This window comes from Thecamonas trahens (genome assembly GCF_000142905.1).
Source record: "Thecamonas trahens ATCC 50062 unplaced genomic scaffold supercont1.48, whole genome shotgun sequence".
Taxonomy (NCBI): Eukaryota; order Apusomonadida; family Apusomonadidae; genus Thecamonas; species Thecamonas trahens.
In genome coordinates, this window is record NW_013657632.1 from 254,680 (window position 1) to 268,570 (window position 13,891).

General features: G+C 63.5%; 5 protein-coding genes across 5 annotated transcripts; 3 read left to right on the plus strand and 2 right to left on the minus strand.

Annotated features, from left to right (window-relative positions):
* Positions 1 to 766: 766 nt before the first annotated feature.
* On the plus strand, positions 767 to 3,922 carry AMSG_08817 (uncharacterized protein; the record flags this gene model as incomplete). Its single annotated transcript, XM_013899126.1, has 2 exons — positions 767 to 804; positions 838 to 3,922. The coding sequence occupies 2 exons, from the start codon at positions 767 to 769 to the stop codon at positions 3,920 to 3,922; spliced, it is 3,123 nt and encodes a 1,040-aa protein (XP_013754580.1).
* Positions 3,923 to 4,140: 218 nt separating this feature from the next.
* On the plus strand, positions 4,141 to 6,556 carry AMSG_08818 (aaa ATPase; the record flags this gene model as incomplete). The annotated part of the gene is made up of 3 exons (XM_013899127.1): positions 4,141 to 4,911; positions 4,941 to 5,726; positions 5,819 to 6,556. 3 exons carry the CDS (start codon positions 4,141 to 4,143, stop codon positions 6,554 to 6,556), a joined length of 2,295 nt encoding a protein of 764 aa, XP_013754581.1.
* A 456-nt stretch (positions 6,557 to 7,012) lies between these two features.
* Positions 7,013 to 8,295, plus strand: AMSG_08819 (uncharacterized protein; the record flags this gene model as incomplete). Its single annotated transcript, XM_013899128.1, has 2 exons — positions 7,013 to 7,940; positions 7,988 to 8,295. The coding sequence occupies 2 exons, from the start codon at positions 7,013 to 7,015 to the stop codon at positions 8,161 to 8,163; spliced, it is 1,104 nt and encodes a 367-aa protein (XP_013754582.1). The 3' UTR covers positions 8,164 to 8,295.
* Positions 8,296 to 8,371: 76 nt separating this feature from the next.
* AMSG_12203 (uncharacterized protein) lies at positions 8,372 to 9,461 on the minus strand (the record flags this gene model as incomplete). The annotated part of the gene is made up of 2 exons (XM_013899148.1): positions 8,372 to 9,170; positions 9,419 to 9,461. The coding sequence occupies 2 exons, from the start codon at positions 9,459 to 9,461 to the stop codon at positions 8,389 to 8,391; spliced, it is 825 nt and encodes a 274-aa protein (XP_013754602.1). The 3' UTR covers positions 8,372 to 8,388.
* A 186-nt stretch (positions 9,462 to 9,647) lies between these two features.
* Positions 9,648 to 13,236, minus strand: AMSG_12204 (uncharacterized protein). The gene is made up of 3 exons (XM_013899149.1): positions 13,048 to 13,236; positions 11,834 to 12,964; positions 9,648 to 11,804 (listed from the first exon to the last, which is right to left on the minus strand). The coding sequence occupies exons 1-3, from the start codon at positions 13,184 to 13,186 to the stop codon at positions 9,664 to 9,666; spliced, it is 3,411 nt and encodes a 1,136-aa protein (XP_013754603.1). The 5' UTR covers positions 13,187 to 13,236; the 3' UTR covers positions 9,648 to 9,663.
* Positions 13,237 to 13,891: the final 655 nt, after the last annotated feature.

The window sequence follows — 13,891 nt, forward strand, 5'->3', positions numbered from 1 at the left end:
TGCTCTGTTTTCCAGTGCTTGGTGTGGGCGATGGGTTTGTTTTATGGGGGGAAAGGTTGGGTACTTTTTGGTGGTTTGGGGGGGGGGGGGGAATTTGGTCCTCCCTCCCCCCCCCCCCCAGGGTAAAGGGGCGGGGGGGGGGGGGGGGGGGGGGAGAGACGGGGAGATTATTGTTCCAGTTTGACGGTAAAGAGCACACAGAATCGCACAGAAAGGACACTGAAACAAGACTTATGTTATGGATAGGTAATGGTACGGGTCGACGAAATGAAGCTCTTCTCCTTGCTCCCCATCTCCCTTATGAATCCCCCCCCCCTCCTCCCCCCCCCCCCTCCTCCTCCTCCAAGCCCCATACCCTGGCAACGGCAAACATGTACATCATCGTGTCTCTCGATCATCATCTCTCACATCCCTCCCGTACAATAGACTTCGTGCCAACTTCACGAGTACCCCACACCGTCATCCCCACTAACCGTGAAAAAAATGGTATTCTCAGTGGTATCTCGCCTGCGACGGTAGTACTCGTCGCACGCCTGCACCGTCCCCCTGTCCTCGGCGTCAGTCAAGCATGCATGCCAAACTCGCTCAAAGGTGCATGGCTGTAGTGTGGCTGGTGGCAGTCGTTGTGGCTGTGGTGGCTGTGGTGGTGGTCGTCGTCTGCCCACCTGCTGTGGTGGGGAATGACCTTGTCTACATTCGGCCTTTGGAGATCGCAATATCGAGCCACGATACGCCCTATAATCCCTGGAAGGTGAAGGCGGCGGACATGGACAACGATGGCGATTTGGACATTATCACGGCCTCGTACTCGAATATCTTATATGGCGGTGGTGTGAGAATTGACTCTAACAACTACAACGGCAGCTTCACCATGGTCTATTTTGATCCGCATCGCTTTCCGCGCAGCGTCGACTGCGCCGACATGAACGGAGACGGCTGGACTGACATAGTGTTTGCCAGCTTCGACGATCTATTGCTGCGTCTCGCAGTGCCGGACAAGCCGTTCGAGTTTCATCCGATTGTCACCGTCCAGGCTGTGACCCAGTCTCAAGTCATCATCATTGCGGACATGAACAGTGACGGCTGGCCCGACATCGTCACTTGGGAGAAGGTAGCAACTGAAGACGTGCTTGTCTTTCTCAACTTTCTCAACACGACTTCCACCTTTGACCGCCTTGTTCTCCGCAGCGATCCAGGCTTCACACCGCTCGTAGCGGACATTGCCGTCGACGACATGGACAGAGACGGGGCGTTGGATGTTGTCGTCACCACAAGCACCGCCGTCTACTGGATTCGCAACATGCATGGCAACGAAACAATGTTTTCTGACCCGATTTTGATCGGGAACTGCCCTCGAAACGTGTACTCGGTCGACGTAGGCGACGTGACCGGCGACGGCATGCCCGACGTCGCTGCTATTAGCTACCAGGGCAACGTTGCTGTTGTTTTTGCCAACAACGGGAGCAGTTCGTTTGACGTTCTCGCGGAAGTCTCTGCGTATCGCGGATTCACGATTGTGTTGGCCGACGTCAATCTGGACGGCAACGTCGACGTCACATACTCTTCTTATCTCGGCGACGCGGTCATGTGGTGCAACAACCGGTTCGGCAACGGCACGTTTGACGACTGCGTCGGAAGCCAAGTCATTCTTTCCAATGTGCGCTCCCACACAGTTGCCGACATTGATGGCTACGGCATGCTCGACATTGTCGGACTCTCGCCGTCCCTGGGCACGTATTGGTTGCCTGCCACACCAGTCTATGGGCCGTTGTCATCGCTCGAGTCCAATGTCACCACACTCACCGGCTTTACCCACGAAGACACCGTGCTCAGCCTCGGGCTTCGCGACGTTGTCGGCGACCCGCTCAGCGGGCTTGTCTCTCCAGGTCTCGTCGACATCGGCCTCCGGTTTGGCGAGGAGATGTGGGAGGTGACCGACAAGTGGATAGTGCCTCGTGGCACGTACATTGATGGTCCTGCCCTGCAGTTTACTGTCAATGTCGCTGAGCCGGGCTCGTACACCATCACCATGTCGGTCTACGGCGAGCCTGTCGCCAACTCACCGTCTGTCTTTCTTGCAGCGCAGCTGTGTGAGCCTGGCGAGCACGTCAAGGACAACATTCTTTGCGTGCCGTGTGAGAAGGACACGTTTTCCGAGGAGTATGCCGTTGCGGCGTGCGAGCCGTGCCCTCTGCAAATGACATCGCCGGCCGGCTCCGACTCGTACCTCAACTGCATCTGTACGCCGGGCTACTGGTTCGGTATCGCGCCGCGCGCCCCCGGGCGTTTGTGCGAGCTGTGCCCGGCCGGCGGTGTATGTGCCGGTGGTGATGCTGTCCCGGTTGCTGCCGAGGGCTTTTTCGAGGTCTCGCCCGGCTCTGCCCAGTTTGTCGAGTGCCCGCGGGAGGGCTCATGCGCCGGGGCCAACCGGTGCCAGTCGGGCTACACCGGGTACCTCTGCGCCACCTGCTCGTCCGGTTACTACTCTGCAACAGCAGTGCGATGCCGGGCGTGTCCAAAGCTGCCACTCATTCTGTTTGCATCAACATGTGCTGGCCTGGGCCTTGTCGCCGTCGTTGTCGCCATTATCATCTCGTGGTCGGTTGCCCGGTCGGTAGCCGCCACGCCGTCGTATGAGATGACAGCTGGGATGCTGGTCTCGGCCGAGCGCATCCGCCAGTTCCGCACCAACCTTGTGCCGACCTCAGTCTCGATGGTCCTTGTTGCCTTTCAGATTGTGGCCATGATCGCACAGCTTGACTTTTCTTGGACTCGCGAGTCGCAAGCCGTTCTGAACGCCTTTCTTGTTGTCAACATCGACACCTCGCTGTTTGCCTCCGAGTGCGCCGTCTCTACGTTTCACGCCAAGTACGTCATTTCTCTCCTCCTCCCGCTTGTTCTTCTCATCCTTGTCGCGGTCGTACTTGTTCTCCTGCGCGCTATGCCGCGTCTTATCTCGTTTGCGAGTCACTTGGTCCAGGTCCCGAACCGGGTCCTTGTCGACGCGGCCGTCTTTGTCACCTCGCCGCTGCTGTACATTCCTGTCTCGCGGGCGGCGCTAGTCCTCTTTGGCTGTGTCCGGCAGAGCAACGGCAAGTGGGTCCTCACCATCGACCGTGGCGTCGAGTGCTTCGACCAGGCCTGGTGGCGCGTGGCACCGTTTGGCCTCTTTGTCGTCGGCGTCTTTGTCATCGGCATTCCTGTGTACTTTGGACTCTCGCTCTTCAAGCACCGGACCTTGCTCTTTGAGGCGCACAACCTGGTGCGCTTTGGCCCGCTCCACCGACTGTATCGGCGCCACTACTACTGGGGCGAGGTGGCAAATTTGGCCAAGCGGCTTGGACTCGTCATGGTCGCCGTCTTTCTCACCGGTGCGCAGCTGCTGCAGCTCGCCATCCTCGTCGTCATCCTCGTCATGTCTGTCGTCATCGTCTCACGGTACAGCCCGTACTACTACCCGCTGTACAACACTGTCGACCTTCGGCTGGGCTGCGCGGTGCTCGGCCTCGTTATGGTTGCTGTCGCCTCGTACTCTGAGCGACGCAACACTCGATTCCACCCTCACCTCCTCGCTGCTACCATTGTCTTTACTGTCGTCCTCCTTGCCGTCTCTCTCCACGCCATCTTTATCGACGTCCAGCATCTGTACAAGACTCGCCAGATAGACGGCTACGCTGTGTCTGAGCGCCAGCGTCACATGCGTGTTGTGCTTGAGACAGAGCTGCTCGACATGGAGGCATCTGCCGCTGTCCGCGCCGCCGCGGACGCCTTTCTCATGGCCATGGAGGCTGAGTCTGTTGCCAACGATGTTCTCCTGGGCGACATCAAGATGGACGAGATCGCCGTCAACCTTGACGATGCCGAAGCGACACCCGCCATGCGTGCTGCTGCCGACGATGCCCTGGCTGCTCTTGAAGCGTGAACCCATTGTAAAACCTGATGTGGCGTGGCGGGTGAGTGACATGGAGCAACGCGAGGAGTGGCATCCGCGCGAGTGGCATCCGCGCGAGCGTCGGCTGGGCGAACATACACCACCACAACTTGGTTCAAGAACAACGCACTTCTGCCCGGCGGCAAGGACACAGCTCTCCCATTCACCTCGCTTCCGCAGCCCTCCTCCCTCCTCCCCACACACTAGGCATGGATCCAGGCCATGCCTTTCACCTGGACATGCAGCGGGCCATTGTGGCCTCCCTGGCGAGCATAGCACCTCCTCCGCGGGCTGCACCAGCACCTGCTCGGGCGACAGCGGGTCGGGCGGCTGGCCGCACCAGTGCGCCGCGGGCTTCGCACACTCCTCTATTGCCACGACTGCGAGCGGCGGGCGGATCTTCATCTTCGCGGGCGGCGGCAGGCACAGGGCCGCGACTGGGGCGGCGCAATCAGCTGGCGCGCGAGGGCATCTTGCCACGGTCCACGTCTGGTCCGGGCTCGTCGGGTCCGACATCGGCGCCAAAGTCGGCGTCGCCGGTGCGGACAAGTGCAAGCGGCCGATCGGCGGGCCGACGGGCTGGCGATGGCCGTGGGCGAGCAAGCACAGTCTCGCCATCGGCGCTGAGTCAGCGGCGGCGGCGCAAGGAGCGGGCGCGCTGTGGCGGCGACGGCGGCGGCGACGACAGCGGCGTATGGATCGACAAGACTGGAAAGGGCATGATGCGGCGGCGCGGGCGAGTGTGGTGCCTCGACTCGACCATTTCGATGTTCTACGGCGTGGTGTATACGCCGTCGGTGGCGTCTCGGCCGGTGGCCAAGTCGCGGTACTCGTTCTCGCTCACCGCGATTGTGTCCAAGGTCAACCGCGCCGATCCACAGACGCTGTACATTGTGCTCAAGTGGGGAACAGGCAAGGGCCTCAACTGCGTGGCGCTCGCTGTGTCGACAGCCAAGTACCTTTGGTCGGCGCTGCAGTTTGTCAACTCGCAAAAACGCTCATCGCCAAGCGGGCTGACCGCAGGCTCAAGCCGAACATCCCCATCGACATCACCATCGACGTTGACGGCTCGCATGTTTCACTCTACGGCAACTCAGTGTGCATTTTTGACAGCCTCGATCTCTCCCATTGCACCGACGCACTTGACGGGCCCATCGGCCTCGGCATCTACCGCGGCCTGGTCTCGATCAACAGCATTGCGCTCGTTCCGTTGGTCGACTCGCCGTTTGCTGGTACCGGGGGCCATGTACACGGCTTGGCTCGAGGCAAGCACAAGAGCAAGCGCAAGGGTAAGGGCAAGACCGACGCGTCGGCGGGCGGCGATGAGCCGAGCGCGGCCTCTCCGCCGCTGGCCCGCCGCGGCAATCAGCCGTTCCTCACCGGGCCAACCATCACTGGCGCAACCAAGAGCCCGGGCGGGCCGAGTTCGGTCTCGCCGTCCAAGGTGCGAGCGAGCCACTCCCGACGGCTTGACTCGCCTGTCCGGCGGCAGCCGCCGCGTCGCATAGACAGCAGCTCTAGTTCGGCAGACTCGCTGACATCGAGCTCATCGTCGAGACCGCGACGGCCGACGAGGCGGACGCACAAGGCTTACGGCTCGAGCGCAGGCTCGTCGAGCTCATCGAGCTCGTCGTCGAGCGAACCTGTCCGGCCAGTGGAACGCTACCAGGCGCCGATTCCGACGGACGCGCCGCTGGTGGAGATGATCGAGACGTACATGCTCGAGGACGACCCGAATGTGAGCTGGGACGACATCGCCGGGCTCGACGAGGCCAAGCGAGTGCTCCAGGAGGCTGTCGTCCTTCCGCAGATGCTGCCCGAGTACTTCACCGGCATCCGCCGGCCGTGGAAGGGGTGCTCCTCCACGGCCCACCCGGGACGGGCAAGACAATGGTGGCGCGGGCGGTGGCGTCCGAGTGCGAGACGACGTTTTTCAACGTCTCGTCGTCGACGCTCACCTCCAAGTGGCGCGGCGAGTCAGAGCGGCTGGTGCGGGTGCTGTTCGACATGGCGCGTCACTATGCGCCATCGACCATCTTTATCGACGAGATCGACTCGATTGCGTCCAAGCGCGGTGGGCAGGGCGAGCACGAGGCGTCGCGGCGGGTCAAGTCGGAGCTCCTGGTCCAAATGGACGGGGTGAACACAGCCGTGGCCGAAGCCGCTGCGTCGGCAGAGGGCAGCAGCGGGCCGATGAAGCTTGTTACCGTCCTCGCTGCCACCAACTACCCGTGGGCACTCGACGACGCCATGCGAAGGCGGCTAGAGAAGCGGATTTACATCCCGCTGCCGAACTTGGAGGCCCGGCAGCGGCTGCTGACCATCAACCTTCAGTCGGTGGTGTACGACGAGGCGGCGCTGGACCTTTGCGAGCTTGCACGACGGATGGACGGCTACTCGGGCGCCGACATCACCAGCGTCTGCCGCGACGCTGCGCTCAACAAGCTTCGAAAACGCATCAAGGGCCTTTCGCCGAAGCAGATCCGCAAGCTCAAGTCCGAGGATGTTGACGAGCCAGTGACCATGGACGACTTTGACACGGCGCTCGCCAACGTCTCGGCTTCAGTCAACCGCAACGAGATCGCCCGCTTTGAGGCCTGGCACGCCGAGTTTGGCTCGGAGTAGTCGCGGCGTAGCCGAGCCTTCGACGCTTCGATGGTTTATCCGCAGCCATCACCATCACGCTGGAGTCAGGTAGGCTGGCAAGCAGCGGCTGTCTTGGGCCACCATCGCAAAGACTGCCGACCACAACGAGCCACCCAGCAGGACAGCAAACGCGATCAACCATACCCAGCCCATGCACCCCGCTCACTACGCCAGGGCAAACAAAAAAGATGAACCTCTTGGACAAGTCCAGTATTTTTCTCCATATTGACGGCAATGTGTGTGCGTTTGATGAGGGGAGGGCAGGGAATGGGCCCGGAAAAAAGGCCCGAAAAAGTTCCCCGTCGCCTTTCCCCTCCTGTAGATTCTTCGCTGGCCACCGCTCTCGCACCCTCTGCCCCCCCTTGGCGACCGGCCCTACCCTCACTACTGCACGAGTCTGGCAAGCGACGACACTGTAGTACGCCTTTGGACACCATGGACATCTTCCCCGCCCCTAGTATTTTCCGCGCCTTCCGTAAGCCTGCCCATGGCCCTGTGACTGCCGTCTCGGTCGGTGGCGGCAGCGCGTCGTCGCCGTCGCCGGCTGCTGCCGCTGCGGCAGCTGCCAAGGCCGGCCTCCCGCTCCGCCCGCTGCTGGGCGAAGCAGGCAGCGGCGGGTGCAAGGATGGGACGGCTGGCGAGGCTCTGCTCCGACCGGGCTGCCCTGAGACTGCCCCACCGCAGGCACTGGCGCTTGCCGTGGGCCGGCCCGGCTGCCGCCTCGGCTCGCCGCCGCCGCCGTCGCGACCGTCGTCGGTTTTTTCGCCCAGCGCTTCGCCGCGGGCGACCTCTCCCGGTGCATCGGCGGCACCGCGTCCGGCACGGACTATCTCGCGGGTTCCTTCGGCGTCGCTGCGAGACGCCCGCGGCATGTCTGGTCCTCTGGGCACGCTTTCTGTCGCCACATCTGCAGCGCCGATGCCGGCGGCTGCTGGCGGCGTGTCGGCCGCACCGACGCCGTCGGCTGGCGGGATGCCGCTGCTGGCCTCGCTGCCGGCGATGCCGCTGGCGACCACGTCGCTGGCAACCACGCCGCGCCCGTCGACGCCGGCTCCGATGGCGGTCGCCGCCTTGGCTGCCGCTGAGCCTGCTGCCTCTGCTGCTGTCTCACTGATGGACCGGCTCGAGGCGCAGCGCGTCCGCATCGAAGCCGAGAACGCCGAGCTCAACTCGGAGGTGGAGGATCTGACTCGACTGCTCGAGCTTCAGGAGGCTGCACGCGACTCGCAGGAGACGCGACTGTCGCAGCTCTCGTCAGCGTCGCGGGCGCGGTCGGAGCTGCGCAGTGACGGCGTGACTGCGCCGCCGCCGGTCGAGATGGGCTCGCGCAAGCGGCGCCGGGCGCTTTTGAGTGCCAGAACGAGTGCGATGACTCGCCTTGCGCGTCTCCAAGCCAGCTCGCGTCGGCAGACACCCCACTGACCGCCATGGCGCTCGCCGCCAAGCTCCGTGCCGCCTCGGACGCTCTCTGGGTCGACGTCTTCAATGGCACGACCAAGCCGTTTGCCGAGCGCGGCTCGGTCTGCGTCTTTATCGACTCGCCGCCGCACAAGCGCCACAAGCCGCTGCCGTCACCACTCCGATGAGCCGCGTGCACACGATCACGCGTCGTGGCATGTGTGGACTTTGCAGCGGTGAGGCGGTTGTTGGCGCTGCGGTATGTAGCGCCCCCTCCTCGCCGCCGGCCTCTCCGGTATGGTGGCGATGTTCAAGTGAACGACGATGATGTTTCGCAAGAGATGCAGATTGCCAGCAGCAACAGGTGTGTGGAAAGGGAGAGAGGGAACAATGACAAAGGCTCAAAGAGGGCTTTAGCGGCGCTCGTCCTGCTGGACACGCTTGGCCTTGACCGGGCGCGAGAGGAAGTCCGAGAACTCGTCAAACGGCACAGCGGTAAAGTAGGTCGGGGCCCAGAGCTCCGGGGTGAGGACACCGTAGGTCTTGGTGACGGCCGAGAAGGTGGCCTTGAGGAAGTTGCCCATGGTCGCGGTCTGGCCGGACGACGAGGTGTAGACATCCTTGACACCCGCCATCTGGAGAAGCTTCTTGGGCGCGCGGGCGGCGACGACGCCGGTACCACGCGGGGCCGGGATGAGACGAACACGGACGGAACCGCACTTGCCGGTGACCTTGACGGGCACGGTGTGGGGCTGGCCCATAGTGGAACCCCAGTAGCCACGGCGGATCGGGAGGACGTTGAGCTTGGCCTGGATGAGGGCACCGCGAATGGCGAGGGCAACCTCCTTGGAGCACTTGACGCCAAGGCCGAGGTGGCCGTTCGAGTCACCGACAAGGACAAAGGCCTTGAAGCGGGTGCGCTGACCGGCGGTGGTCTGCTTCTGGACGGGCTTGATCTGCATGACCTCGTCCTTGAGCGCCGAGCCGAGGAAGCGGTCGACGATCTCGGCCTCCTTGATCGGGATGGAGAAGAGGTAGATGTCCTCAATCGAGTTGATCTTGCCAGCCTTCACCAGACGGCCGAGCTTGGTCACGGGAACCCACTCGGTCTTGTCGCGGTCGCCACGGCGGCCACCACGGCCACGGCCACGGCCACGGCCACGGCCGCGCTCGCCGAAGCCACCACGGAAGCCACCTACATTCGCTCGTCAGAGAGAAAGAGAGTGAGTGTATGTGGGGGGGAGGGGGGGGGAGGGGGGGGGGGGCGGTGCGAGTCGCAAATCATACAAAATCATCACATCCGTCTGGGAGAAGGAGGGTAGGAGCTAGGAAGGTGGTGGTGGGCATTGCAGATGGGGAGGGGGGTGGGGGGGGGGGGGGGAGAATAGAGGGTATGCAGGGGAGGGCGGGTAGTGGAATTGTGGGTGCTCGGGAGGTACGTACCCTCACCACCAGCGGGGGCCGGAGCGTTGTTGTTGTCAGCCATTGTTTGTCCTTTTTGCTAAAAGCCGTAAAGTGTGCTTTGGAATCAATGGTTGCCTTCCGTTCATTGTTCAACCATGGTCAATGACTGTCATTCGCATTGGTTGGTCGGTTGGTCGGTTGGTCGGTTGGTCGGTTGGTCGACGGGTTGGGTGGGTGGGTGGTGGTGGCATGCTGCTGGTTGTCTGCTGCCGGTTGGCCGATGGCTACAATCGGCCACGTTTGCGCTTCTTGGCGGCGGCTGCCGATTGCATGTGGACAGCGGCGATGAGGTCGGCGGTCGATGGGAGCTTGTCCTTCTTCTTCTTCTTCTTCTTCTTCTTGGCCTTGTCCTTGCCTTTCACCCCGGTCTCGAGCAGCGGAGCGGCAGAAGACGGCGGCGGCGGGGCGGAAGAGGGCGGCGGCGGCGGAGCGATCCCACCTGTGGGAGTCGGTGCCGAGTGGCGGCGCTGTGAGACGACACCAATGGCGACCGACGCGGCGCGTGACCGCGGCGGGGCGGATACGGCCGACGACGGTGCGCGCGAGAGGGCGCGCGAGAGCCGCATCTCCTCCTCCATGTCGGCCTTGCGCGAGGCGAGCTCACGTGCGCGCGAGGCGCGCGAGCCGATGCCATCTTTGACGGCGTAGAACGCCGAGCCAAACTCGGCGAGCCAGTGCGGATCGACGGCGGTCACCACCCGCATGTACTCCTTCGAGGTGAGGACGAGTTCGTGGTAGACGACGTAGTCGGCCGAGTAGCCGAGCCCGATGAGCGCCGACGACGGATGTAGGTGGCACGGCATGGCAGTGAGGAGATTGACATATTCGTCGATGCCCTTGATCCGGGCCGCCTTTTCAAACATGGCGCCGGCGATGGTCTTGCGGACCACATCCCAGTCAGAGCCACACGAGATGACCGGCAGCCGCTGCGACTTCATGATGTCCAGCAGCTGGGCGCGGACTTCGCGGACCCGGATGAGGGCCTTCATCTGCACAAAGTGCTTGGTGCACCATGCACTCGAGCACTTGTTCGCTGTCCACTGCTGGTAGACGTGGAGGAGGGTGAGATGGTCCGACTCGGCGACGTTGAACTTTTCGCGCGCCGCGTTGGCCTCGGTCTCGCGCGACTTGGGCCGCGCAAACACGTTGGGCACCGAGAGCATGGCAGTGATGATGACCACTTCAGCCGAGCACCCCAGCTCTGCCGAGAGCACAAGCATCTTGGAGAGCTGCGGATCGAGCGGAAACTCGACCATGAGCCGCCCAGTCGCCGTCAGCTCACCCACGTTGTCGAGCGCGCCAAGGACCCAGAGCTGGTACATCGACGAGAGAATGGTGTCCTCCGGCGGCGGATCCATAAAGTTAAATTGCATCAGCTCGTCAACGCCGAGCGACTTGAGCAAGAGCACCACGTTGCCGAGATTGGTCCGCTGGATCTCGGGAATGCCAGTCGACAGCATCTCGAGCTCGTACTGCGACCGGGTGTAGAGCCGATACGCCGTGCCCGGCCCGGTTCGCCCGGCACGCCCCGACCGCTGGTTCGCGTTGGCTTGCGAGATTGGCGTGACCAGCAGCGCATCCATGCCGATTCGCGGGTTGAACGCCTTGGTCTTGCAGTAGCCACAGTCGACAACATAAACAATGCCGTCGACCGTCAGCGAGGTCTCGGCAATGTTTGTTGCCACCACGCATTTGCGGAAGCCCGGCGGCGCTGCCTCGAACACCCGCGACTGCATGTCCGCAGGGAGCTGCGAGTAGATGGGCAGCATGAGGAGCGGCGCCGGCGTGTCGAGCTCGTCAAGCTTCTCCATCGCCAGCTGGCAAACGGCTTCCACCTCGGCTTGTCCCGTCATAAACACCAGGATGTCGCCGACAGGCTGCGAGAGGTGGATCCGCAGAATCTGGTTGACGGCCGCGTCAACGTAGTCCTCCTGTACTGTTTTGGAGAAGAGGACGTCGACCGGATACGTCCGCCCAGGAATGGAAAAGATGGGCACGCCACCAAAGAACGCAGAGAACTTGTCGGCGTCCATCGTTGCAGACGTCACAATGACTTTGAGATCCAGCCGCTGCGCGAGAACCCGGTGGAGGAGGCCGAACAGGACGTCGGTGTTGAGCGACCGCTCGTGCGCCTCATCAAGCACCAGGACCGAGTATCCGTCGAGCGCCGAGTCGCGCAGCGACTCGCGAAGCAGCATGCCGTCGGTCATGTACTTGATCCGTGTCGTCGGCGATGTCATGTCCTCGAACCGGATCGAGTACCCAACCTCGGCGCCAAGCGGGACGCCGACCTCTTCGGCCACACGCTTTGCCACAGACATGGCTGCCACTCGCCGCGGCTGGGTGCACCCGATCTTGAGACCGCCTGCGGCATACCCGTCCTCGTACAGATACTGCGGAAGCTGAGCGTTTTGCCGGACCCGGTCTCGCCGATGATGACAACGACCCGGTTCTCGCGGATGACCTGGAGCAGCTTGTCGCGGACGGTGTAGATCGGCAGCGACTTGCGGGTAGCAGCCAGACTCTCCGACGCCGTCGCCCGCTCACCGGCTGTTGATGTCTTGCCTGCGCCGTACTGTGATGCGGCGCGGGTGTCGCCCGACTGGGCGGCGGCCTCGAGCGCGGACTCCTCGGCCCGCTTCTGCGCGCGGAGCTGGCGCTGAATCGCCGACAGCCGTGCGTCGTCCTGCGCGTTCTCTTCCGCCGCCGAGACCCGCATCAGCTTCCCGAGCTGGGTCCCGGCAAGCTTCCAGTATTGGCCCTCGGCCTTCAGTCGCTCTGCGCGGGCTCGGAACTCGCGGAGCGCCGCCGAGCCCTTGCGCGCAATGACAGCCATGTCCGACGTCGGATCCTTAACACACGACACCATGGAGCTCTGCTTGGTGTACTTGATGCGGCCGTCGAGGAACGGCGGGACCGAGAGCGTGACAAGCATGTGGACCCGGAGGTGCGACTCATCGTCGTCGCCGGCCAGCAGCGTCCGCACCTTGCGCACGCCCTTGACTCCCGACGACGCCATCCGGTCGCGCTCCCACTTGTCGAGCGCCGAGGTGTACGCAGCTTGCTTGGCCGTCAGCGACCCAACTTGCTGCTTGGCGAGGTGTGCGCCCGCCTCCATCCGCGCCTCGGGCGCCGCCTCTGCCGCTACGACCCACGGGTCCGCGTCGGGGTCATACACTCCGCCATCGTCGTTGTACCACTCGCGGTCGCCCTCGCGCTCAAGTACCTCAGCCTCGACGTCTTCCATCGACGCCGCTGGCGCCGGCGCGCTGCTTGCCGCGCTCCTTGGCCTGATCCTGCTCGCGTCGCCACGACTCCCACGCTGCTCATTGCCAAACGATAGCAACCGCGCATCCGCAGGCGCCACGCCGCTCTTGGCCCGCTTCCGCTCGCCTGCTGCACCTCCCTCCGGACTGCGGCGTCGTTTGAGGCCCATCCCGGCTGGCTGGCGGCGGCTGCCCTGACCAATCTCGTCAAGCATCTCCTGGGCGGTCTCGGTGGAGACCTTGCCAAACTCGGACAGACCTACGCGAGCACACCCGGATGAGCACCATGCCTTTTTCCTCTCCTCCTCCCCTTCTTCCCTCCTCCCACACCCGTCAACGTACGTGCTACCAGGTCGTCCGCCGAGGAGGCAGCCCGTGCGGCGGCGAGAGCAGCGGCGCCAACACGAGCGTCTGTCGTCGGCATGTTGAGCTCATTACCCATCCACAAGGCAAACGTCTCTGCCACTCGCTCATCGCCCATCTTCCCACTCCTCTCCACACTGTTGTGTTGAGCAGCACCAGTCAGCGCGCGTCAAGTGTCCAACAACCAGCCCCTAGGGCTACCACTATGATCGGGAGCGGTCATTGAGTCGACCGAGTCGCTGCCGAGTCGCCGCCGAGTCGCCGCCGAGCCGTCGCCCAGCCGTCGCCGAGCCGTCGCTCACGCCAATCACCGACCGACTCGATCCTCTCACGTGACCGACCGACGACGGGCGCCGACGACGATGACGACGACCACAACGACGACGACGACCACGACTCATCCCACCTCCACTCCCCCCCGCCCCACCTTCCCCCACCCCACCCCACCCCTCGCCCGCCCTCTACCATGCCCAACACACCCGTGGCCCCACGGCTAGACTTGGCCGTCAGCCTCGCCCTTGCTCTGGCTTGCTTGCTGGTCATGGTGGCCGCAGTGGGCGACGCTACTGCTGCTCCTCTGCCTGCTGGCTCGGCTTCACACTCTCGATCTCTTCCGCTCTCTACCAATAGCGGAGATGGTTCGGTGGGCGCGGCTTCGTACGGCCTGCCGCTGCCACCCGGTGGCTCGCCCGACTCTGCACAACGTGGCGGTGTCGAAGCCGACGCACCACCGCCGCCTCCGCTGGGGGCACCGCCTCCGCCTCCTGCGCCTGGAGCACCACCTGCACCACCGCCGCCGCCGCCATCGCCGCCTCCGCCTCCT